We start from the raw sequence: 25,422 nt of genomic DNA on the forward strand, positions 1-25,422 counted from the left end.
AACTAATGTCATAACTGGTTTGCCTATAATCCATATAAATAACTTAAGACAGATAAAAGAAAATGTTAAGCTGGATTTTATTCAAATTTCTGTCTGCAGACATTACACATTTGACAAAAAGATCTTACATCAGTGTTGACCAAATGTCACTTAGCATCGTCTTCCTGTTAAAAGTAGGTAATGAACCTGAATACCTGATACACATGTACCTTGCTAAGGGCTTGCATATAAAGACCTGTGATATATTTTGTCTGGTGGCAAATACTGAGCATCATACGAAGAACATTGGACACTGGTTTGTTGACACGAATTCCGAGGAACAACTTGTATAAGACTTAGTATAGCCTTTCAACAGCTGAAAGCACACACTAGCAGACAAATACATGTATTGTACAGACATAGGATCACAAAACTCATCCTTACTACATGATATTTTGTCTATGTTCCAAATTGACCCAAAAATGTTCTTTCCATCAAGATATATAATTTGTACACAAGCCGTTTGAGACCATTTCTACTATCTTCTATTCACAATGTCCATGTAAACCCCAGGAGGGTATAGATATCCAGTTTCTGGTGACAGCATACTGGAGTCTTGCAGCAACACACAGACCAGTGAGGTGGCTTCAACTCAGGATCAGTCAGCTCATCATCATTCAAGTTTCCCAACCTGAGGAAAATACAGATGAAAATGTATGGTGTCAAAAGTCACTTAACAAAAATAATGCACAGCAAATGCTGGTAAATTCTAACAAATCCAAAATATCAGTTGGCTTGTACTTGTAACTTTACCTCTAATGTACATGTTTTTCCCTTTAACAGAGATGTAACGTAATCGATAGTGTGTCCTCAGATAAAAAAAGCAGCCAAGGAAGTTGGAATCATGACAAATGTCAATCATCCGGTAATTCCACACTCATCACAGAACACTTCTCTATAGCACACTTCTCTATAACATCCTGTGATCTTACCATGTGTTATGTATTCAACTCCTGTGTCACTCTTCAGAAGACATGAAGAAAAAGTTTCCCTCTGTGGTACCTGAAAAATGAGGAGGCAACTTAGCAAGTGGTCAACAACAGAGACAGACATCAACAGCTAGGAAGATGTCAGTAGTGTTCTCAGAATAAAAAGCAGCCAAGGAAGTTGGAATCATGACGGTTGTCAATCATTCGGTAATTCCACAATCATCACAGAACAACTTTTGTCTACAGCAGCATTCCGAACCTTAGAATATACAAAGCATGTGATGAATTAAGAAGTTTCTGTAAAATGTCTTACTTTTCGTTGTGATGATATAATCTTCAGCTATGTGTTCCTCATACAACTGCAAACCGAGCAAGCTCTGTCAGTGGTACCTGAAGAAAGGAGAAGCAGCTTAGCAACTGAATAAACAATAGAGAAAGACATCGACAGCTAGGAACATGTCAGAAAGTGTTCTCAGAATAAAAAGCAGCCAAGGAAGTTGGAATCATGACGAATGTCAATCATCCGGTAATTCCACACTCATCACAGAACAACTTTTTTCTACAGCATGATATCAACTCTTCAAATGCAAAACAACTTGATACATTAAGCACTTAATGTAGACTGTCTTACCATGTGTCGTGATGGTAGGGTGTTAAGCTGTGTCCTTCATACTGCATACAGAACAAACCCTTTCTGTGGTACCTGAAGAAGAAAGAGGCATCTTAGGAGCTGGCTTACAACAGAGACAGACATCAACAGCTAGGACTATGTCAGTTGTGTCCTCAGAATAAAAAGCAGCCAGGAAGGTGGAATCATGCTTGAGTGTGAACCCAAGTCATTCGGTAATTCCACAATCATCATAGAACACCACACAAGAACCTAGCTACAAAGTGACAGTAAAACTGACTTTAGTACTATAGCATTAGAAGAGATGTGTTGTGTGGAATGGGTCACAATGTAGGATATCTGCTAAACCTTATGATTTTACACAATGCAAGTTTTTATGCTCGTAATTTTGCTTACCAGGAAATGGTGTTCACTGGTCACCATTGTTGATGCCTGAAGAGGAAGGCAAGAATAATAAATGACGTCAGACTGAAGTTCAGAGGGTTGTAATTTTACAGCAAACATGACAAAACAACGGAGGTCAGTAGTGTCAGTGTATGTTCTCAGCTTTTCATCATACATAAAATCATGGTGAACCATTCATATGGCACTCTGATGACTCATCATTGAACTGTGATATATACGTAAGTTTGTTACTTCTTTTTTAAGCAAGCATCTAGCATGAGTATCATCGTAGTTAGTTCCAGGGCTCGCATTCTCTCTGTTCAGTGGTCAAAGGAGAAAATGGGAGCCCTGGAACTAACTAGGGTGACACTTAGGCTAGCAAGGAAGTTTAGAAACTCAATTCAAACTTTCTTAACTTAAACTAGACAAGGTTAGGAAAAAGTGTTATCTGGAAAAGGCACTCACAATGACATGCATGTGAGGTACCCTATCATCCAGTCATGCAAAGCTGCTTCCCAGCCTGAAAAACATTCCAACAAGAACGACTGTTACCTCAAGAACAACTCAAATTATCAAGGAAGAATTAGTTTCGTTCATTCCTCAGATAGGACTGTTACAAATCACCCAGGTCACGTGACCAATCATACAGGGGCATTCGTAAAAACGAATCATCACAGAAATCAGTGTTGATTACATTTGACCCCTCCAATTTATTTCCTTGATTCTTGCATACATGTATTTCGAAATTAAAGAACATAATGAAACAGTGCCTTCCAATGAATTCATGGACAATTTGTTACTAAAACCACTTAAAATGAGATATCTGAATATAACCAAACCTATCATTTTCAGTTTTATTCAGATCTCCATTAATGATTTCTGATTGTCAAACTGAAGTAAAAAAAATACATGCTAGAGAATTTTAAATTCATTGTTTTACAAGAAAGAAGCAGAATATTCAAAGTTGGTTTACTGATGCAGTCAATTAGAGATTATTAGTCAAATCAATGTTAATGATTAATGTATGAGTAGCACATGAGATGCAAGCATACTTATTCAAGCCTGACAAGCAAGGAAATCAATTGGCGTTGCCTGTATTTAGTAGAATGTTATGTAAAACAGAACAGAACACATACACAGCACTGCAGCATGCAGGTAGGATTAGCAACACTCTTGGTTAAAACATGTCCTCTGCACAGTTGCTTACAACTTGTAGATGAAGGCTGTCAGCATCTGGGATCCTCCTTGGACTCTTCCACTCTGTAGCACAACAGAAGAGAACAATGAAGATTACACAAAAGCCCAGAGAATTCACAGTGAGGGAACATTGTAGAGTACTAGTCAGCATTGCTCAGTCCGCCTTAGTCACATTTTCGGTTCGTACACCTGCCTTTTAACCAGGATTCACAACCAAAATAAAAATCATCACCGCAATCTGCTAATTTCTCATCCTTTTAAAACCCATTCTATATTAACCAGTTGCCATGACTTGACAAACACTTGAGAATAAATCTAAATAAAAGTTCTCAAAACACCGATCTGACACACAGATACAATGTACAAAAATGCAAGGTGACTTTGTAGCTTACCCATGAACATCATCACTTAGGCAGTCTCGTTGCAGGTTCACCGCAAAGCAACAGGATTGTGGTGAGTTGGTCACACGGCTCAGCATCGCAGTGTCACTGCAAGGGGAGTGGACAGTCTGAAATGGAGGTACAAAATGAATCTAAAATGAAGCTTACACAAATCCACAGGTGAGAAAACCCTGTGTAGTCAGGATTGCTCAGTCCGCCTTAGTCACATGTTTCGGTTTGTACACCTGCCTTTTAACCAGGATTCACAACCAAAATAACCATCATCACCGCAATCTGGTAAACTTTCATCGTTTCAAACCGCACTATGATTCAATTAATTGCCAATATTCCACAAGTATGAGAATAAGTATAAAAATGAACTACTTCTCAAAACATCAAATCTTGCACACAGAATCGATCCCTGAACTTGACTTCGTAGCTTACATTTGAAGAGCATGAAGTCTTGTTGCAGGTTCACAGCATAACAACAGGACTGTGGTGAGATGGTCACACTACTCAGCAACTCACAGTCACACGAAGTGGTGAGTGCACAATCTGAAATAGAAGTACATGTACAACATTCAGACTGTAAAATGAACCTCGCACAAATTCAAAGGTGAGGAAACAGTGTGTAGTCAGGATTGCTCAGTCCGCCTTAGTCACATGTTTCGGTTCGTACACCTGCCTTTTAACCAGGATTCACAACCAAAATAAACATCATCACAGCAATCCAACTTTTATCATCCTACCCATGTATGTTTCTTATAACTTTGACCCCTTCCATTTCAATAGGTGCCATAATTTGACAAATGAGAATCATATATGAAAGATTCTTGAAAATGTTAACAAACCTGGTATACAGAAATAAAGAATGGATAGAAGTTGACATACCTTGATGACTACCAAGGGTGCAGTCTTCATGCAGGTTCACAGCATAGTGATTGGATGGCGATAAGATGGCCACAATGTTCAGCTCACTATCACACATGGCCTGTGAGTAGCCTGTTCAGAACATACAACATAGTTGTCCATTAAACATTGTTAATGTTGTTATCAAAACTACTTCTATCTCAAATTTGAAAAGTACTTTTGAACCTTGGACTAAAATTACGTTTGTTGTTTTTAAGATGTTTATAAGAATTGGAAGAGCTGCTCAGAAGAACATTGGACTCAAAGTGTGTTCCCATCAGGGCCACACTCATAGCAGTTGAACATTTCAACATCATAGCAACCAACTCTTCCAAAGGTCTAACATACAAAATCAACAATATCTTAATACAATATAATAGCCAAATACTTTCTGGGAGATGAAATTTAAGTTCATTGGTATAAATTCTAGCTTTCAAACACATCTCTCCATCAAAAATGCTCCTTTTCCATTAAAAATATAATGGGCAGGAGCAATTCAACATTTACTTCATGACCTGACCACAAGACCCACCTGTTGGTACAGCTTGGTTGCCATAGTAACTGATGGTTTCCACTGCAATACTGTGCATCCATGCTGCAGGGTAAGAAAACATCAAAAGAAGTCAGTCATGTCCCCAAATCATTGCGGTTTTACAGGTCTGTCAGAATTGAGCAGGACTTCAAGATTTAAGTCAGGATATGCCGTGTAATTAATGTACTTCAACCCTTCAAGCTATGCCAAATTGTCACTCATGATATGGAAAACTACGGAGGGCTATATCACTTAGTCTGATTGCAATTCTAAGATATCAAAGTAACAACGGTATATAAGGCTGTTACCATAACTTGAAACATATAAAATGCATACTGCCATTTGTGACATCATGTTCCCATCATTCACTGAAGAGCAATCAACTGTTTTGATTTCTACTGATATTTGCAGTATGTTTGGTCATGTCCTCATTCCCTTTGTTATCTCCATTTTATGTCAATTATGCTCCAGCCTCCTGTTCAGCTTTTCTGCTTCCCCCTGCCCAACTTTCAACCATGAATCATTGAAATACTTATGCTTCAAAAACGGTCTGTTTCCCCTTTGATTGCATGCAACTGACTTGAGCCTTACCATATGGAGACTTTCACACAGCTTTTCATTTATGAAAATTGCATACATATGTACCAGTAAAGTCACCTACGTGATGAAGGAAGGTCAATACAACACAGCTGAGTTATCCTGTATGTGATTACAGTAACTACAAGGTAACTTCATGTAGCTTACTTCAAGTCATTGTGTTGATGGAACCTTTGGTGTCATAACAAGGCTTGGGACTGGTTGCTTGGTGCTCTTATTAAGGTGACAACGTTCAAAGTGGAAATCATTATTTTGTATTGTGAGGTCTTAGGAGTTAATTCTCTAGTTCAGAAGACTATAGACTTGTGGCTGGGTAAATGCCATAGAAGTAGAAAAACACACCGGCAAAAAGCTACACAATTGAACACAAGCGCACACTGTTACTATGTCGGTTTGACCAAACACTGATTGCATTACGTTAAGACGACATTCTGTACCAAGTTACGGTAGTCTTTATGTGGCAGTATGTTCTACATCTCTTTCAAGTACATGTACATGTTAACTACATGTGCGCAAGGCTTCACAAAAGAATTATCAGCAGTCCCACAGTGTTCCATGAAGAATCTGTCATTTCAACAACATGTAACTTCAGAAGGATGATAAGTGAAAATGGAGAAAGACACAGCAAGGGAAGATGTCGCAAGTACGTTGACAATGGCATGAAAATCTTGTCTGTGCCCAAGATAGTTCTTCAATTAGCATTTTTGTCATGGACATACTTGTCCTGGAAACTGAATCAGGGAAAGTTGGTTTGGCAAAAACACTGTGATAAATATGATGAGAAGCAGATAAAAGAATCAGAGTGTTTGTTACACTGTACAAACCTGCAAGTATGTTTGCATCATGTATTGTTCCCCTTCATCAAATCCTTGCATGTAAAGCATAATTGAGGACATACGTATACATTGCTCACTGCAAGGTGAACAAGATCAAGGAGGTCAAAACTAGACTGACCCTGAGAAAGTCTTGCTACTACCAGCTTTCTGCTAGAATTTTCCCTTCTAAATCTAATGGCACACAAGGAGTTAATAGATGTCCCATTAAACAAACAAAAAATCAGCTTTCATTTGAGGATTGTGTGCAGAAATCCTGCATTATATCAGACTACAAAAATGTCCATGCTCAAAATTGCAGCTTCTTTATCACTTTAAAGATGTAAGGTGTATTATCTTTACTGGGCACCAGATCAAAGAAACCATCATTGTGAATTACCTACCTGGGATCAGACTCATAAGAACTCTTCACTACACGTCATGTAACATTTAGCTTGTTACCATCATTATGTTTAAGTATTTCTATGTCAATCATGTGGATAACTTTTACATGAAACAAGTGGAAGGTTACATAGCATTTGCCTCTGCAGTATTGCTTCATGTACATTGTACACAACAGCAGCATGAATCGCACAGAAGTCACATATACTTGAACTAGTTATAATGTGCTGAGGTTTCTTTACTACCATTGGGAGTGGTAGCTATGTTGCACTTGTCATAGTTTTGCACAGGGAGCACCAAACAACCAGTCCTAGCTGTGAAGAAATTTGTTTCAAACACAATCATACATCCTGTACCATTTCAAATATAATCTTTTACAGTTGACACCAAAGGTCCCATCGCTGTCAAGTATGTACGGAATATACCCTTTCAGTTATTTCAGAATGTATGACGGCTGTTACACTTTACAGCACTACTCTATTCCCAACAGACACCTTGTAAGTTGTGCTTCAAAGTTATCAATTGACAAGTACACTGTCTCTTCTAAACTTCTCCTTAGTCAGATATATTCCCACAAGCAATCTGGCACACAATGTACATGTATTACAGGCCTACTCTTAGTACAATACATACCTTCCACGGGGACTCCAGTACCTGTAATTTGCAGTTCCTTGATAAGCCTTTGGTGAGGAGGATCTTTATGCACATCTCTGCAAGCTGCTCTGTATTGTCAGTGTCAATGTAACATGGTGCAACTTAACAAGTACACAACAGTGATGTCAATCTGTTGTTGTACAGTTATTTGGCAAAGCAAATAAGCATGTTCAGACCAGAAGCTTAATATGCTAAGTTACAAACAGAACTAAGACTTAGGTAAGCAACATTGCTGGACCAAGGTAAGCAGGTTGTCTTCAGTATTTGGACGATAAAGACTATATTTATCTTGAAATGAAGTCCTCAGGTATGGATGTACCTTAGCAGTGGGTAACATGTACAAGCTCAGTAGTGGACAGCTAGTCTACTCTGTTACTGTGACTACAGTTTCAATCACAGATGCAAGGGTTGCAAAATCTTCTCGTATGACTGAGGCAGCTAATGATATTGTATTTATTTGTTATCTCAAAGCAACCCTTTGGTATGGAGGTTCAACCTTTGCTAATTTTTGACAAGAAGCATTTCATCATCATCTTTGCAATCATGAACAGTAACTAGAATGGCAAGATTTTCGGGAAAATGCAGGATATTCCCCTCCCATTACCTACACCTCAAATATGACATCCTTAGCATTGACTGTAAGGGTGTTATGAAGTAATAAAGTTATGAATAAATTATGCAAACGAGGCCCTCATCAGCATAATTTATGGCCAGGTTTTCTGACCTTTCCTGATGGTACCTACATCTCAGATATGACATCCGTAGCTTTTACGGTAAGGAAAAGACGAGTTTATACATACATTATGCAAATAAGGTCCCCATTAGCATAATTCATGGCTAGGTGTGTTCACCTTTCCTAAAGGTACCTACATCTCAAATATGACATCTGCAGCTTTTACGGTAAGGGAAATACAAGTTTCTGCATAATTTATGCAAATGAGGTCCTCATTAGCATAATTTATGTCAAGGTGCTTTCACCTTTCCTAAATGTACCTACATCTTCAAGATGACATACGCAGCTTTTACGGTAAGGGAAATACAAGTTCGTGCATACATTATGCAAATGAGGTCCTCATTAGCATATTTCATGGCCAGGTGTGTTCACCTTTCCTAAAGGTACCTATATCTCAAATATGACATCTGTAGCTTTTACGGTAAGGGCAATACAAGTTTCTGCATAAATTATGCAAATGAGGTCCTCGTTAGCATAATTTATGTCAAGGTGCTTTCACCTTTCCTAAATGTACCTACATCTTCAAGATGACATACGCAGCTTTTACGGTAAGGGAAATACAAGTTCGTGCATACATTATGCAAATGAGGTCCTCATTAGCATATTTCATGGCCAGGTGTGTTCATCTTTCCTAAAGGTACCTATATCTCAAATATGACATCTGTAGCTTTTACGGTAAGGGAAATATAAGTTTCTGCATAAATTATGCAAATGAGGATATTAGCATAATTTATGGCCAGGTGCATTCACCTTTCCTGATGGTACCTACATCTTAAAGATGACATCCGCAGCTTTTACGGTAAGGGAAATACAAGTGTATGCATAAATTATGCAAATGAGGTCCTCATTAGCATAATTCTTGGTCAGGTGTGATCACCTTTCCTAAAGGTACCTACATGTCGAATATGACATCTGCAGCTTTTACGGTGAGGGAAATACAAGTTTCTGCATAAATTATGCAAATGAGGTACACATTAGCATATTTCAGGGCCATGTGTGTTCACCTTCCCTAAAGGTACCTACATCTCAAATATGACATCTGCAGCTTTAACGGTAAGGGCAATACAAGTTTCTGCATAAATTATGCAAATGAGGTCCTCGTTAGCATAATTTATGGCCAGGTGCTGTCACCTTCCCTAAAGGTACCTACATCTTAAAGATGACATCCGCAGCTTTTACAGTAAGGGAAATACAAGTTTATGCATAAATTATGCGAATGAGGTCCTCATTAGCATAATTTATGTCCAGGTGTGTTCGCCTTTAATAAAGGTACCTACATCTCAAAGATGACATCCACAGTTTTTACGGTAAGGGAAATACAAGTGTATGCATAGATTATGCAAATTATGTCCTCATTAGCATAATTTCTTGTCAGGTGTATTCACCTTTCCTAAAGGTACCTACATCTCAAATATAACATCCGTACCATATAACATAAGGTACATATAACTTTCTGTAAAACCATTAGTAGAGCTACCACCGCACATCTACTTGGTTTTTGGCAGAAGAAGAAGAAAGAAGAAGAAGAAGAAGAAGAAGAAGAAGAAGAACAGGCAAGCAAAAACAGTATATCCCCCTTCCCACTGGAAGGGGAATATAATCACTGGTCTATGCTATATTCCACATGAAAAGATTCACAGAACTAAGTAAAGAGACTTACCTCCAGCTTTGTAATCTATGTCATCTCAGTTTGTATGAAGAATCTCCAATCATCTACATTAGGACTTTTTTGCACTTGTGGTCAATGTTGAACAGCATAATTATAAAGTCCAATATGGTAAGTCAGTGTTACTGACCACATCATCATGGTAAGCAGTTGTAGGAATGAATGCCAGCTACAGAGACAAGACTTTTATTGACTAAGCAGTAGAAGTTGCCAGAAACAAGCCTCTGACACAACTGATCCTTCAAGTTCTGGAGTCTTCTCCTTGTTCTTATCTTGAAACAATAGCAATATCCACTTCTGCTGCTTTACAGCTTGGTGACATGTTTCAGGTTTACTGTATGTATTTTTGCCACAACTTGCTGGTAGTTTCCTGTATTCGATGTGCTTGTGTTCAGGTATTTAAGTGTATGTGGTGAATGTATCTGTGATTAAAGTTTCTACTCCTGTTTTTACAATAAGGCTCTCAGGTCCAAAAGCTGACAAACATATTGGAAATGGCCGTTTTCATATCATCAAAGTTTACAAATTGTTCCTTCCATCATCTTAAGTTTTTCTATCCTTTTCAGACTATCCAGTTGATGTGTTTCCATTTATCCCACATAACTTCAAAAGCTTTAATATGAGCCTGGCCATCAATGTACACAACTTCCACTTCACAGCACATCTTGATATTTCTGGAAGAGGCAATATCACCATCCTGAGTCATTCATTATCAATATCATACTATGTTTTCCACAAAGGGTAAAAATATCATACCATTGACTTACTACGAGAAAAATGTAGGGAAGTATAAGCTTGTAAGAAAGCTATTTGGATAAAGATTTTTCTTTTACCATTCAAGAACGATAGTACTTGCAAGTGTTGTACATAACTTGCATCATTTACCCATTTACTACTAACATTGGCCACGCTGCAAGAATGGCAAAGGAAACAAGTTACATTTCTTCTTATCATTAAGGATTGAATGTGCTGGTCTAGTTATGAATTTCAGACTGCTTGTCATCTGTTCATGACCAATCAGTACAGAAAAATGTAAGCCCTCTACTTGTTCAAAAGGTATGGTAGTGTTCTTACTGAATGTTATGTTATGTATATACCTAACAAGTTGGAAAAAGTCTAATCAGCATCACAACAACAATAACCTTCTCGGCGAAGGTAAAAGGCATGTTCTGCAATGTCTTTATTGTCAGCAGAATACTTGACACCCTCCAAGTATCATCGTGCTAGAAAGGTTTCTGAAAAGTATGGTGTATTGGACAAGTATCTGCAAAAAATTTAACAAAACTAGCAAAAAACCCAAAACCTTTGTGGAGGAAACCATCCTCACATTGCTGGTTCATAGCAATTACAACTTTATGCTTGCAACTGTTGCTATTCTGCTCCTATTGGCCAATTATTGCTGTACAGTAGACACTCTGGCAAAAATGTCAAACACAAGAATAAAAAATGTCAAACACAAGAATATCATATTCTGACTTTTTTATACATTGTAGTTTTCAAGTTCATGGCATCAATACTATGTTCTTATATCACCTTTATTACACTTAAATTATGCCAATGATGGGCAAAAAAAAAAAAATCTGAAACCCAAGATCAGACATTGAAGAATAGATATTCATGCAAAGTATGGTGATGCAGCAATAGGAGAGGAATCAAAGAATTATCTTGTCTTTGTGTACTGTTGGGAACCTTTCACAACATTTTGAAAACGCTGAATTTTTAATAGAAAATCTAGAAGGTTCTCAGACTGAGTTGAATACATTGGTACCCATGATCCACTGCGCTGATCAGGTAAAAGAAAAGTCTGAAGAAATCAACATTTATCAACACCAGACAATGATATTGTGGTTAAAGAGTGAAGTCGAAACTTCAAGTAGGAGGCAAAACACCATGTTGGTAAGCCCTAACTGGGAAAACAAAAAGAATGAATGATCTGCCCACCCCACAAACAAAACCCAAAGAATTCCTAAAAAAAAATCTGTGTAGAAAAACAATTATGGCATTCCCCGCGTGGATGTACTATCTGAGAGGCTGGTTATCTAACGCATGATCTTGAACAGACAAAAGCAGTTTTATTGTGTTTCCTTGACCAGACTGCAGCGGTATCATATTTCACCATAATAAGTACTTCTAGACAAAAACAGCACTGTATCGTCTGGCGGTGAGTACATTGAGAGGACAATATTTTCAAGTGTGTTGTCTCCAGAGAAACTAGTTATCATTTGATCCTCAAAATCAGCAAGACCCGATGAGATTATCTGAGCTGGAAAACTATCTCATTTGGCGTTTAGAAAGGCATACTGCTTATCGCTAGAGTTTTTTCACGATAATGGTAATAGAGTCAAACAGTTCTGGAAAAATGAAGTCATTGGACATTATTTTATTACTTATCACATTTATCTCTCATAAGGGTCAAATGTTTTAATTTTAAGGAGACATGTTCTAACTACTTCTGGACAAAATCTGAACTTTTCTTCATTGTTTGAAAGTAAAATTTTTAATCAAAGATGAGCCTTACACTATCTGTCAAGATTAAAATCTCATTAACTTGGTAAAACTTACAACTGACATACCACATCAAAAACCTACAAAGAAAGCAACAAAGTTTGTAAAGACTTGTGAATTTTATGACAGACGTCTTTTAATGGTACTCATGAAAATCTTCGTCAACACTAACACCTACAAACATTTAACATGATATTGTACCTCCATTGATTATTTGTACACAACATTCTACTACTGTATATAGAAGTAAAAGACACCACATGTTCTTCATAACTGCTGCCGTGAAGCAGTGTTACTGGTATAGTAATAACAGATTAAGTCAAATAGTTCTTGAGTAGCATGATTTAGATCTAAAAGTACACGATATATGTTTAGGGAGAAGTGGTACGTTTCACTAGACCAAGAACACCTTGTCCACAGGAAATACAGGCGCAACTTTTTATCAAAATTTAGAGTGCACTGCTTATTCAGTATCTTTTCAAAAATACCTAACTGAAAGTTTGGCTACAAGACAGGCACAAGAATAACGGAATGTCTAGTATTTACAATGAAAGGAAACTTTCTCTTTTTATCCTTTTCCTTCTCAAAATGAAGCAAAATCTTCAAACCAACCGAACTTCAAGATAATAGAGACGTTTTGGCTAGTCTTCTATCTATGAATACATTGATATTAGCTTAAGAGTAGAAATGCACGCGACATTATATAAGTTTTCAATAGCGACGGCGCTTCATCTCGTAGTCTGGAGGTCCCTGGTCCATCATTGGTCGACGCATCCCCATCCCAGGGCTCCCCATCCCACCTGGGCCACGTGGACCCCCCATGTCTCCCATTCCCCTGGGTCCGGGGCCTGGGCTAGGGCCAGCACCCCCTCGGGGACCCCCAGGGCCCATCCCGCCCCCACCCATGGGGCTCATGCTGCCGCCGGGGCCACCCATGCCGGGAGGTGGCTGGTCAAATCGACTCTGACGCTGTTATTTATTTCCACAGGCAACGCGTGGGCCAACCACAGAGCAAAGTGTTCAAATCCCACAACGGTTTGGTATTTGCCAACAAGGCAGGGTGGTACGTGTCCACAAGATTCATATAGTGCCAGTGAATCAAGTCAAGTCCATTTATGATATGCAGTATTATCCACAAGTTGTAGGGTGATGTATAAGATGTTCCAGGCATGTCCACATCAGTACACAGCAAGCAGTCACCGGGCAAAACGGGTACATGAGGGGAGAGAGAAAGTTGAGGATTTGGTTAGCAACGTCATCCCTTATCTACAGACACAAAACTTACTGTGCACAGCTGCTCAGGCAGTCTCTCTGTACCACAATGAAGCCATCTGTAAAAGAGAACTACCACAAAAACTATACAACGGCAGTTTTTAAGATGAACTGTGTACATCAAGCTGATACAACAGAACAAGTAGTAGTAACAGCTACAGAGTAATGAATTCGTACGATCTTCTCCGACTGTAATTCTATGTCTCATTGGGTCTAAAAGAAAAATGGCGCCAAGAAACACTTATACGGTCTCTTTTCATTCAGAAACTGCTTTACTGGATCAAGCGATTAAATGCTTGTCCAGTTCAACACAGCTTTTCAAACAAAAGAAACAGGTCTAAACTTGCAGTTGAGATACTGGAATTATTTTCAACCTAAATTCAAACAAAAATTTTTTTATCTCGCCTTAACAAAAAAAAAATATTTCGGACCAATTAATGCTGTCCTTAGCGTTCCTTCATCAAGCTACACGTTTACATCAGAACCATAAATTTGCACATATGAAAGCAAATATCACTTGTCTGAAATACATTATTGTCTTCAAAATAGACTGAGCTGCAGATGCTTGTTTTGAGACTAATGCAATGATATATTTCACAGTAATGCTCCACAATAGGTTTTGCTAAATTCTGAAAGACTTGAACTCAGGGATCTATATCTGAGGGCAAAAAAGCTATTGAATTGATGGTATAATAACTTGATAGAAAAAGGCTGCAAAAACTGCAAGATTTGATCTGGAGAAACTGACAACTGATCGTAACTGAGTTATTGCCAAGACCCTAAGACCAGTAACAGAATAGATCTGACAAATGATGCAATATTGGACATAAATGTTGGTTTGTCAAATTTAACTTGTGCCCGAAAAAAATCATATCTAATACTGTAAAAATGCAAGATATATTGAAGCCTGACTTATTTGTCAATGTTCAAAATATTCCCAAATTACAGTATCACTTTTAAAAACTTCTATTGAATGAAGTTTCAAAATGAACATTCTTTTGGCCATATTGTGACATAAAAAATTTAGCCCAACCATGTTTAATACAACATCATCAAGCCTTTCAATAATAGAAAATCATTCCGTCACTGGTGTAATAACAAGTCATGCCTGATTAAGTATCCTGTGAATAAAAGTTGAAGTAATGTTACATGTACAGAGCTAAAAGTAATATCTTTATAGTATTGAAGACTTATCAAATACTATTTGCAGAAGTCCATATGTCCTTAGGCTTATCACTATAACTAGTATTACTATTAGGCTATCAAGATAAGAAAGTTGCCACAGTACCCCAATATACAGCCTCCAGACCTCCAACGTGTAATGACATGTACACCTTTGTTATCAGTAGTTAACTAAAAGAAGCAAGAATGTCTCAATACCCCTCATATGTATCAGTTTGTAGCGTAATATTACTGAATGCACGACAGCCAACAGACAGAAACAAAAATCCTAAAGAATAAAAAGACAAAGTGAAGGCTGAGCATCAACGGAAGTTGCGACAATATATAGTACGAGTTGTATTGAGAAATACAAAATTAAACTTTCCTTCATATGCTTTTTCCCTCCATATTTCTTTGACACTAACATCTATATGATTCAGAACAAAGTCAATGATTTAAAGAGTTCTTCAATCACCAACAGAGGATGATAGAAAATAACCCAGTCCCATTACTGACTGGCAAAAGCTTGATTAAGAAAATAGTATGGTTGGCTTTACCAGACATAGACCTCTACCGTTTAACTTTAAGGTAGATGACATACAGTTACAAACATGTGGAAACTGTATCAGCATCACCTTTTCCCTGCATAATTTACAAAACTCAGCATACAAGGATACAAAGTTATCACAGCTGCATTTAGGTACAGAAAATGCTAACAGGATGCTGTTAAACTCATCATAATATTCATATCATGGATATGGCAAAATACAACAATGAGACCTGCACATAAAAAAAAAATCACAAATTTCAACTGTTTTCATCACTTACAAAATGACTGAACTTGAACCTACATCTAATCCATGTGAAAAGTGATGTTTTTTCATATCTACTGCAAGTTTCTAGCATGTCTACAGAAACTGCTGCTGCTAAAAAAAATACATCAACCAGTAGACCCCAAGTCAATTCCATGGTATTTAATTCATTAGCAGCATTTCCCACATTTTGTATTAATTCTATGAGACAAATATATGGTTGTTATGTATAAATATACATGACACAACAACCTGACTGTATTCAGTATTCATATTGGTTACACTGCATCAACAGACTTCAAACCAATTTTTATACACGTTGGAGAAATTCTGGAGGCTGTATCCTTCCCAACATATGACCTGAATGATTCCCCATAGATTGAAGCTCATGTACAAAGTTTTACTGAATATCATTATGGACATGGAAACGTATGGCAAGGACATGGCAAGGCTTCCACGGGCGGATTGTAACTTAACTAACATAGGTATCTTGGGTTGGTGTTCCTTCTTGAGACATTAAGTGCTGGATGATGACTGGAGAGGCACTGTCACCCACCCTAGTTTCAGAGAATATTTCATATTGCTATGTATTCAAAAGAACAGACATAACAATAAACCTTGCGACTCGGAAGTAAATATTGCAGCTCATCCATGATTTGTGGATCACAAATTGTGGTAGTTATGAAACTATGAGATAACATGTTTGTGACCCACAGGAAAATGCAAGGCTGTTGTACTGCAAAGTGCAGTTTTGCACCTAAGACACAAGCTACAAACAAAAGGCTGCACAAAAGTACATGTGTGTCACCCCCACCCACACAGGTTCAATAAGATTGTTCTTCTGCAAATCCCTGCACTTTTTTTTCAAATCATTGTATTGACTTTTGCTACACTAGTCCCAGGCTAGGCTTTTACTGAAAATCGACCAGCAATATAAATTGTTGCCTCCTAAGTTAAGATATATCAGATACAATGGGACCCAGAACTGTTCAGATTTTCAACCACAACTGGCTTCAAAAGCTCAAAACTAATGATATTTTTTCTTATTTGAGTATGTCACTTTAATGTTACGCAGAAATGTTGTCAGTAGAAGTGCTGTTCACTAAGACAGAATTAAGCTGTCATCAACGTAAGATTCTACATATGAAGCACAGCCCTGTAAGAATCAAATACACAAGTAACCCAGTTCCCTATTACAAGTTATTTCTCAGAAAAAGCCATCAGAAATTATTTATCAGGTACCCAAATGAGAGAGGATGACTATGAATTAACTATTTCAGTAATTCTATCAGCAACAAAACATTATAGTCATAAAGACAGAAGGTATAAGGTTCTTATCTCGTTCTGAACAATCATAAACACACGTGTACGAACCTTTCTCCCCACCCCAACATAAGACTAAGGTAATATAGCTGCCTCTCCAGTTCAAACCTAGGTATAGAATGTTTAGTACCTTGCCATGTCCTTGCCACTTTATCCAAGACGTAAGTTTCAGAATTACCCTAGATATTTGAATGCCACACAATACCCAGTGATAGCATAAAACATTAATACTATCATAGCTGGTAACTATCAATAAATAATGGTAAGAAAGACTGGGAAACCATTTTATGGATGGACACTGTTGTGCCACCATACCATCCTCTCACACACACTCAGTCCCACACCCGTACGGTACCTTACCTGCATGTTGCCACCGCCTGGAGACTGGCCCATTCCGCCACCACCCATTGGCCCTCCCTGGCCCATGTGGCCGCCTCCTTGGCCCATGTGGCCGCCACCCTGGCCCATGTGACCTCCAGCTCCCATTGGTCCATTGTTGCCCATGTTGCCTGGGCCTCCAGGACCTCCGGGGCCACCAGGCCCGGACTGGCCCCCGGGACCGCCTGGCCCAAAGTTGCTGCCACTGTTGCCACCGGAACCACCAGGAGTATTAGGACCACCTCCCATGGTACGGATGGCTTCTTGCTGTTGGGGAAATATTTATTTACAAAATTACATCCAATGCCATGAGCATGATATGAAGAAAGAACAAAGGAAACACTGCAGTTTCCGTATATAGCATATATTGTCAAGCCCTTTCCTGCTGTCTGAAAGATGAGTGGAAAGTTTTCCAGCAATCAAAATTTTGTGATACCAGAAAACAAAATTGCTGCGTTACCTGGATCATGTACTGCTTCCTCATGTCATCCTGGCGCATGGCCTGTTCTCTCTGAGGAAAAGAGAAGGCAACGGTTACAAACATGGCAATAGACATTCAAAAGAATTGACAACAAATGGAAACAAGTTTCAGTGGCAACAACCGCTTTCAGTTCTACTTCAGAAAATGATGTCTTAGCATGCTGCATGCTTAAACTCGAGCTGACCTGGAGCCTGAGGTCGTCGGCCTGGCGACGGCGCATGGCCTCCTCCTGCTGCTGGCGGAGCATCTCTTCACGCCGCATTTCGTCCTGACGGCGGACCTCGTCTTGACGCCTGGGAACAGATACCAGACTTATCATCTCCATTCCAACATATCCACAAGAAATTGCCATGCTTTTAGCAGATATATTTTAGCAGATTTTCTACATGCAACTGTCCATCTGTGTTGAGCAATGTGCCTCATAAAATTCTGTTGCTTGTCTCTGTCTGAGCTGACGTTTTGTTAGATCTGATTTACAATTTGTGGTATTTCTGAGTCTTGAATCACAGCATCTATTAGCAGAATAACAGATTAGTACTGTTAGTATTAATTCCTGGCGCTCCTTGCATTTCTAAAAGATGTTAAGTTTCTAAAGAAGATTATTCCAGTTGTCCCTACAGGCTCACCATGCATTACATATCTCAATCACAAGATACAAATCCACACAGACATGTTATACTACAGAAGCTCTCCGATCCTGTAGAGTAAGACCCCGTTCACACTCATTTTTTTCAATCGCGATTGAAGTATAATCGCGATTGAATCGATCCGATCGCGATTGATTTTTTCAGTGTGAACGCTCCCAATCGCGATTGGAACGATCCAAAACGATCCAATCGCGATTGGATTGTAACTACCTCCGGAGGTAGTTTGATTGGATTAATCGCGATCGGATCCAATCCAATCCTATCAAATTTTGAGTGTGAACACAACTACGATTCATTCCATCGCGATCGGCGGAGATTTCGGCTGGTTCCGGGGGTGGGAGGTCATACATGCGGGTACGTGGGGTCATAGTTCGCATCGCGCGGGAAAACAAACCCAATCCGCACGTCAGATCGCTCTTTTACAACAACAACAACTTTTCATAGTCAACAATGCCCAAGAAGATTAACTCCGTCAGTAACTTCAGCTGGTGGCAGATGGCGCGATGAGGAGACCAGGGTCCTCATCGCAATCTGTGGGAGAGAGGAGGTGCAGGCCAAACTGGGGAAATGTCACCGAAAGAGGGACATTTACCGCACCAAGTGACAATGTCTAGCGGAAAATAGACACAAAACAAGGACAACAAGGACAACAAGAACATTTACCAGATGATCGCCGATAGCATGCTTCAATCGTGCTTCAATCGCGATCGGATCACGGCGTACTTTAATCCACTTGGCGAAAAGCAGTGTGAACGCAAAAGTTTATTTGCGTTCAATCGCGATCGGATCGAACAATCGCGATTATACTTCAATCGCGATTGAAAAAAATGAGTGTGAACGGGGTCTAAGGCACAACATTAGCTCCTATTATAGCACAAGTTCTAGCCAGGTTAATAGACTGCAGGGCCACCTATGCAGAGATTAGCAATCACAACCATGCGAATAATTTACAGGCACGACACCAGCCTATGTTCTGACCTCCCAACCGACCTCATCTGGACCATCTCCTCGCGCTGACGAACTTCTTCCTGGCGTCTTTAAAAAACAAACAACACCACCCTGGTTTCCTTACATGCACAACACCAGTTACATACATTTAATTGCTTATTAGCCACCTTAGAATACACAAGTGCTAAACCCTTCTTTAATTGCCATTAACAAAAGTGCATCAACTACTTTAACATAAATGTTTACTGACAAAGTGAAAAGCATACCATACATTGTGTAACTAGACATTTTGTGTCATACTATCATACATACGACCTTATAGTATATGTTGCTGCAGCACTACATCAAAGATTAAAAACTTCTGCCAAAGAGGGCATTAGTTGATTTGTTTGTTTCTTAGCTGATCTTTTCAATCTGCAAATTTCGCAGTAGTTTGTGCCCTCTAACCCTAACTCGTGTCTAATTTTTGAGTGTTGGGCAGTTTTGTACTCTCCCGCCAAGCAGAGGCAAGGTTTGTACAAAACATGTCCATTCCATATCTGCCCGCCATGACACACCATCCGCACTGGTCAGCTGAGATGCAACGCCTCGGAGGGCAAACAGTTACTTGTTAAACAACACACATCTTCGGTGAATCTTAGAAAAAAAACCACCCTGCAACTGTCTATAAGATTGATTCTGGATATCTATTCATTTTCTATCGTTTGGTAAGGAACCAAGTATCAGTGCATGTACTGCCAGATTCTTTAAAATAATAGCCAATATTTTGACATAAAAATGAACATGGCTTTTGTATCTGAAATGAAAATCTCTACATACCTCATCTCAGATTCCCGGCGACGCATTTCGTCCTGGCGACGCATCTCCTCCAGCCTGCGTAGCTCTTCCTGTCGGCGCATCAGGTCTACAGGCGGGAAATATGTTAACTACGCCAAAACTTACCTATTCCATAGAAGACTGCAGCTATTTCTGATGTCCATATCACATGTCCAAAAACTTTTTCTTCATAGGCTGACTTGGTCATTTGATTTTGCAGTGAAGAACTTTTGTTCAGTTTTTAGCACAGGATTTTTGGTTGTCTTAATTTTGCATTAACAGTTCACTTGTAGAACTGTCATTTCAGTGCCAAATCCAGTGTTAGGCAGTTTTGTACTCTCCTGCCAAGTAGAGGCAAGGTTTATACAGAACATGTCCATTTCGTCTTTGCCCCCCATGACACACCATCCGCACTGGTCAGCTGAGATGCAACGCCTCGGGGGGCATACAGGAACTTGCTCAAGATTTCTTAAACACTTTTAAAACGAACTTAATTTTACACACCAACAGTGATATGAACAAGGACAGAATCCTCACTGTTCAGACAGCCAAGGGAGCTTGTCATCAACATCTAGAAGATGATCAGAGCATGATAAAGTTATTTTCATCATGACAGTTTCAGGTATGTTGAATAAATGATTTTCATGTCACAAAGAATGTTTTGAAAAAGTATGACTTTTGGATTAGTTTGCATTTGTACATGCAATAATAAGAACTTAGTGCAATTTTATGGAGCCAGTTTTGTTTATGGTGAACCAAATTTTTTGTGCCTAGAAACTGAAAGGATGAACTTAACATATGAATGTATCCTACATTGTAGGACAAGAAACATTAAACTCAGCAGAGAGCTTTACAAAAAGCACAAGACCACAGGCATAAATAAAAGACACAAAGAACAATCACTTGCAAAAATACAACAAGCGTCCACAAAGCAAAAGCAACAAACATTTTAAGGTGAGAACTACAAAATATTCATAACACATGAGCAAAGTGTAATACTACTTAAACTAAACAGACATGCTTGCAAAGAAAAAGTATGAACTGGGGACAGATTAAACAACACGACAGTTCCTACGTACCCTGGCGCATGAGGTTAGCCTGGTGTTCATGGATTGCTGACTGCATCTCCTCTTCCAGCTTCTCCCGTGCCAAGAGGATGCGTTTCTCCAGGTCGTCCCGCTGCTGTTTCTCCATCTCGTACAGCTGCTTCCAGCGCTGAGACATGTCGAACTCGAACGTGGACGGATTGATGAACCTTGGCTGAACCTCGCGCTCACTGTATGTAAAACATGGCCACACGTAAATCAGAAGAACTTCATTTTACATCCTTAACTGTACTCAGGTATCAGTCTTTTTTTCTACTTCCAATGCATACACTCAGCCCTAGGAGACTACATTTCTATGGAAGTCTGCAAAAATGCTGTTCAGCCAAGGAACATGTCTCTTCACAGATAAACTTCAGAGACTCTAGTCCAATTCAGTTCCATTCATCATAACAGCAGCCAATTGGATTCACATCTCAGTTTACACTAGATCCTTCAAACGGCAGCTATTGAAAGGTTATTAACTGATGACTTGGCACAATTATTCGGGTTTTGAAACAAAAACTTTGAATGCAGGTGAAGGGCCTCATTCATTTCATATGTTGATCAGCAAAACAATCCAAGAGATGGAAAAGGACAGTGCTTTAATTGATCTTTACCGTGTGTAGTTGGCATTTCTGGCGATGTGTTTCTCCTGCAGACCATCCTCCTCATCCTTCTGTTCCAGAGGTTCCACAAGGATTGGCTTGGGTGTCCTGGAAAATTAAAAATCCAATTACCTAAACAATTCATTACACACCACCTGCCTTATGTCTAGCCAATGTAATTTGCATAGCAAATTAGTCAATTAGCATAAATTGACAGCTTTGATTGTTTATTTCAGATAATGCAATGAGTCCATTGTTCCAGTCCAGATGTGCTGGCTTACTGCCCTCTCAAATTTACATAAGTTGACTTCGACATCTGGAAAATGATTGCCTAACACTTTCGTGCCAACGATCATTATAAGTGTTAACAAATGATATTTCCTACTCAAGATTTCATTGACGTCTACAAGACTTAGAGTCGATCTACTTAACTTATCTATTCATGTTCCATGTCCAGAACTTTGGTTGATCTTTTGTTACACCATGACTAGTGAGTCGGCTTGGACAATGTTGAGGTTTCATGTAATGTACATAACATTTAGGTGCTGTTCAGCCAAGGAACATGTCTCTTCAGAGATACACTTCAGAGACTCTAGTCCAATTCAGTTCCATTCATCATAACAGCATTCGGTCAAATACACATCTCAGCACTTTTGATTACCATCACATTGCCTCCAAAACTGTCAAAAAATTGGTGAAATTTTGACAGATGAATTTGCATCATTTTGAGACAAAGGAAAAACCACAAAGTGTCTTGAACCAGTTGGGACACTTTTGGGAAACAAAGGATATTTACTAGTGGGGAACTTACGCTGTGAGACAGAAGCAGCCTTCCGAGATCCTCTTGATGGCGTTTGTCGCTCCTGGCTTTCTGGCAAACTCAACGATACCCTCTCCAGTGGGGCGCCCTCTGTCATCCACGATGACAACTGCACGTTCGACCTCTCCGAACTGGGTGAAGGCCTGCTCCAGTAGCTCGTTGGACACGTGTGGGGAGAGGTTGGTCACCTTGAGGGCTGCGCCGTGTGTGGCGAAGCGGACGCGAAGCTGCTTGCCCTTCCGCATGGTGCCGTCCAAGTCTGATTTGGCAACTTCTGCATGATACCGTGTGTCCTGTGGGATGCAGTTTTTGTCAGGATGGATGACAGCACGGTAGCAGAGCAGTAAACACTTGGTCAAATTATGTAAAGGTGTATTCTAATTTTTGTGATTCTTACATACATAATGATCATTTTTAGCTAAGACCAAGAATATCAGAGCATACATAATTACATGCCAGGCCAATTTTAATCAAATTTCAACATTCTCTTTTATACAGGCCCAAACCAAAGACAACAGCAACTCACTCCATCCAAAGCAAGCACTACAAATCACTGCATCCAAGCCGAGGATTAATATACTTGTGCACAGTTTGAATCAATAACCAGCATGAACTTTCTTTCATAGCATAGAAGTCACAGTGCACATGGCTTTCCAAAATTTGGGTGACAATAATAGGATAGGTGCAAAGATTGAAAGGGATGTAAGGAAAAGCAAAATAAGAACTTATCAAACATGCCAAATATGTGTAAGATATTTCTATCATCAAAATACCATTTTTGTGGTGTTTTTTTTCTGAGTCACGTCTTATTCCGTTAACCCCAGCCACACTACAGACTTAGGGTAAACTCACCAATCGGATGAAACCAAACCCTCTCTGCTGATTCAGGTAAACCTCAGATATCTCGCCATATTTCTGGAACAGCGATTTGAACGCTTCTTCGTCCGTATCTGGAGTGAATTGAGGAAATAAAAAGAGAACCGTTTAACCATGGCCGACTTACCATCTTTAGTAATCCGTACCCTTGGGCAGCCCGCAGGAATATCTCAGACACCTCCCCATATGTCTGAAACAGCTTTACAAAATCTTCTTCGGTGGTATCTGCAGACATAAAGGGTGTCTGTAATGGGGCAGCACTTACACTGACTAGGCTAAAAAAAACTGACCTTCTCCCCTGAAACAGTTTCCTCTAGACAGACGGTAGTACTAGTACAACAGAAGTGCTTTATCAACTTTGTGGTGCCTGGAACCACGAGGGTTAAAAAATAAAATGGCGTCCAAAATTTTCGTGACGAAAGGCTAGCAAAAGAATTTACGGTGCACCAAATACTTTGCATTTGAGGACATAACGGCACAACACATACTCAAGTGTGTACAAATGCAGAAAGCATTATCTTGGGGCAAAAGAGCTCAAACCTCAGCAATTTTCTATAAAATTATTTAAGTCTATGTCTCCAACCCACGCTATGCCATGCCGCTCATTTTTGTTCAAAGGTCGGTCGGTATGCATAACAGTCCTAAAAACTGTTTCCTAAATATTCTTCCAAAATTATCACCATCCAAATATTCTTCATCAACCGACAATTTTTTGTCGTCTATTTCACACGAATCGTACGGTAAATCTGGTCGGAAATGAAGGGGGAAATTTGCTTGTGTCATGGCCACGCTGTCCACTCGCAGCCCCGCGTGCAGCATGGCGTGCTGTGTTCAGCTAAAAGATTTTCCCAATCGATATTTTACCACTTTCCATTGAATTTTCCCTCAGTAAAAGCACATAGAGGTTATAATCTATCATAGAACATATATATGAAAATAGAAATATCACAACGACTATTCTACATCGGTGAATATTTGAAAAAATTAATAATTTCCTGCGCGCTGTGTCGACGGCAGAAAATTTTACCTGGTGTGAGATTTCCAACAAAGAGCCGGCATCTTCCTGTGAATTTCTTCTCGTTTTTCTTCATCATGGGTTCCTTCAGCTCTACCGCCATGATGGGTTCGTTCTTCTGTCGGGCGTCGGTGTCTCCTTTCCCCTTATTGTCCTGCATTTTCTCGATTTTGATCGTATTTCTCGACATCGAAATGAAAGCCGCACACTACCAGACAACGCAAATTCTGAAAATGGCGTCTCTTCTGCCTCACGCGGTACTCATTTACATACCGGAAATGACCGAAGGGGCCCGAACAAAGCCGAAGATTTTCGGTCAGTGAGTGGCTGTGCTGCACGTGTGTCATAAATTAGATCAATATAATCAAGGATATAATACAACGTTGAGGGCGTTCGTTCAAAGCATAGAAAGGAATGAGAGAGAGTGTGACACAGATGAAAACAACAGATAAATGGGTTGAAAGTGGTGAATGATATTATGCAAAGAGATCAAACATGTAAGATTAATGTAAGTTGGGTGCGGATGAATGAAATCGGGGCAGCAGCAAGGGGATGAACAATCTAACATGTACATGTACATGCGAACGCAATTTCAGTTTTCGAGATACATGTCACTTTCAATCTTTGAATAAAAAAGACATACCATGGATCTTTCCAGTGGTTAGAAGGCTAAAAAACGCTGCTGAAGAAACCATCGGTAAGAATTAGTTTATCTGTCAAATAACATTGGTCACCCCTAATTTTCTTTGTCAGTCTGAATATTTTCAAATTAACCTGTCACTTCCATTGACTTTGCCTCACTTGGCTTCTCAATTA

At 39.3% G+C, this 25,422-nt stretch overlaps 1 protein-coding gene and 1 non-coding gene across 9 annotated transcripts; both read right to left on the minus strand.

Annotated features, from left to right (window-relative positions):
• Positions 1 to 60: 60 nt before the first annotated feature.
• Positions 61 to 24,873, minus strand: LOC136440264 (paraspeckle component 1-like). Of its 8 annotated transcripts, none has more exons than XR_010756680.1 (21): positions 24,619 to 24,872; positions 23,568 to 23,665; positions 22,707 to 23,008; positions 21,908 to 22,003; positions 21,285 to 21,481; positions 20,209 to 20,293; positions 19,420 to 19,476; positions 17,979 to 18,087; positions 17,774 to 17,824; positions 17,296 to 17,580; positions 4,999 to 5,061; positions 4,449 to 4,559; positions 4,002 to 4,112; positions 3,570 to 3,685; positions 3,188 to 3,240; positions 2,446 to 2,500; positions 1,993 to 2,028; positions 1,600 to 1,671; positions 1,282 to 1,358; positions 972 to 1,041; positions 61 to 670 (listed from the first exon to the last, which is right to left on the minus strand). XR_010756680.1 is itself a non-coding variant. In XM_066436400.1 (11 exons), the coding sequence occupies exons 1-11, from the start codon at positions 24,794 to 24,796 to the stop codon at positions 13,079 to 13,081; spliced, it is 1,704 nt and encodes a 567-aa protein (XP_066292497.1). In that variant the 5' UTR covers positions 24,797 to 24,873; the 3' UTR covers positions 12,479 to 13,078. The 8 variants fall into 8 exon arrangements, 4 of the variants coding, with proteins under 4 accessions (XP_066292497.1, XP_066292411.1, XP_066292330.1 ...); XR_010756676.1 differs by having other exon boundaries at positions 3,117 to 3,240; XR_010756685.1 differs by lacking the exon at positions 2,446 to 2,500.
• LOC136426369 (small nucleolar RNA SNORA17) lies at positions 20,523 to 20,653 on the minus strand. Its single transcript, XR_010754296.1, has one exon. It is a non-coding gene; the product is annotated as a small nucleolar RNA SNORA17 (small nucleolar RNA).
• Positions 24,874 to 25,422: the final 549 nt, after the last annotated feature.

Source organism: Branchiostoma lanceolatum, chromosome 1 (genome assembly GCF_035083965.1).
Source record: "Branchiostoma lanceolatum isolate klBraLanc5 chromosome 1, klBraLanc5.hap2, whole genome shotgun sequence".
Classification (NCBI taxonomy): Eukaryota; Metazoa; Chordata; class Leptocardii; order Amphioxiformes; family Branchiostomatidae; genus Branchiostoma; species Branchiostoma lanceolatum.

Bases quoted from the DNA above. Each gene is read 5' to 3' on its own strand.
- LOC136440264 (XM_066436314.1), bottom strand. From the start codon at position 24,796: ATGTCGAGAAATACGATCAAAATCGAGAAAATGCAGGACAATAAGGGG. The intron at 23,009-23,718 runs GTAAGTCGGCCA...TGCATCCCACAG, and splicing joins GGTACGGATTACTAAAGATG to GACACACGGTATCATGCAGA. The intron at 21,482-21,907 runs GTAAAGATCAAT...TTTTACATACAG, and splicing joins AGAAATGCCAACTACACACG to TGAGCGCGAGGTTCAGCCAA.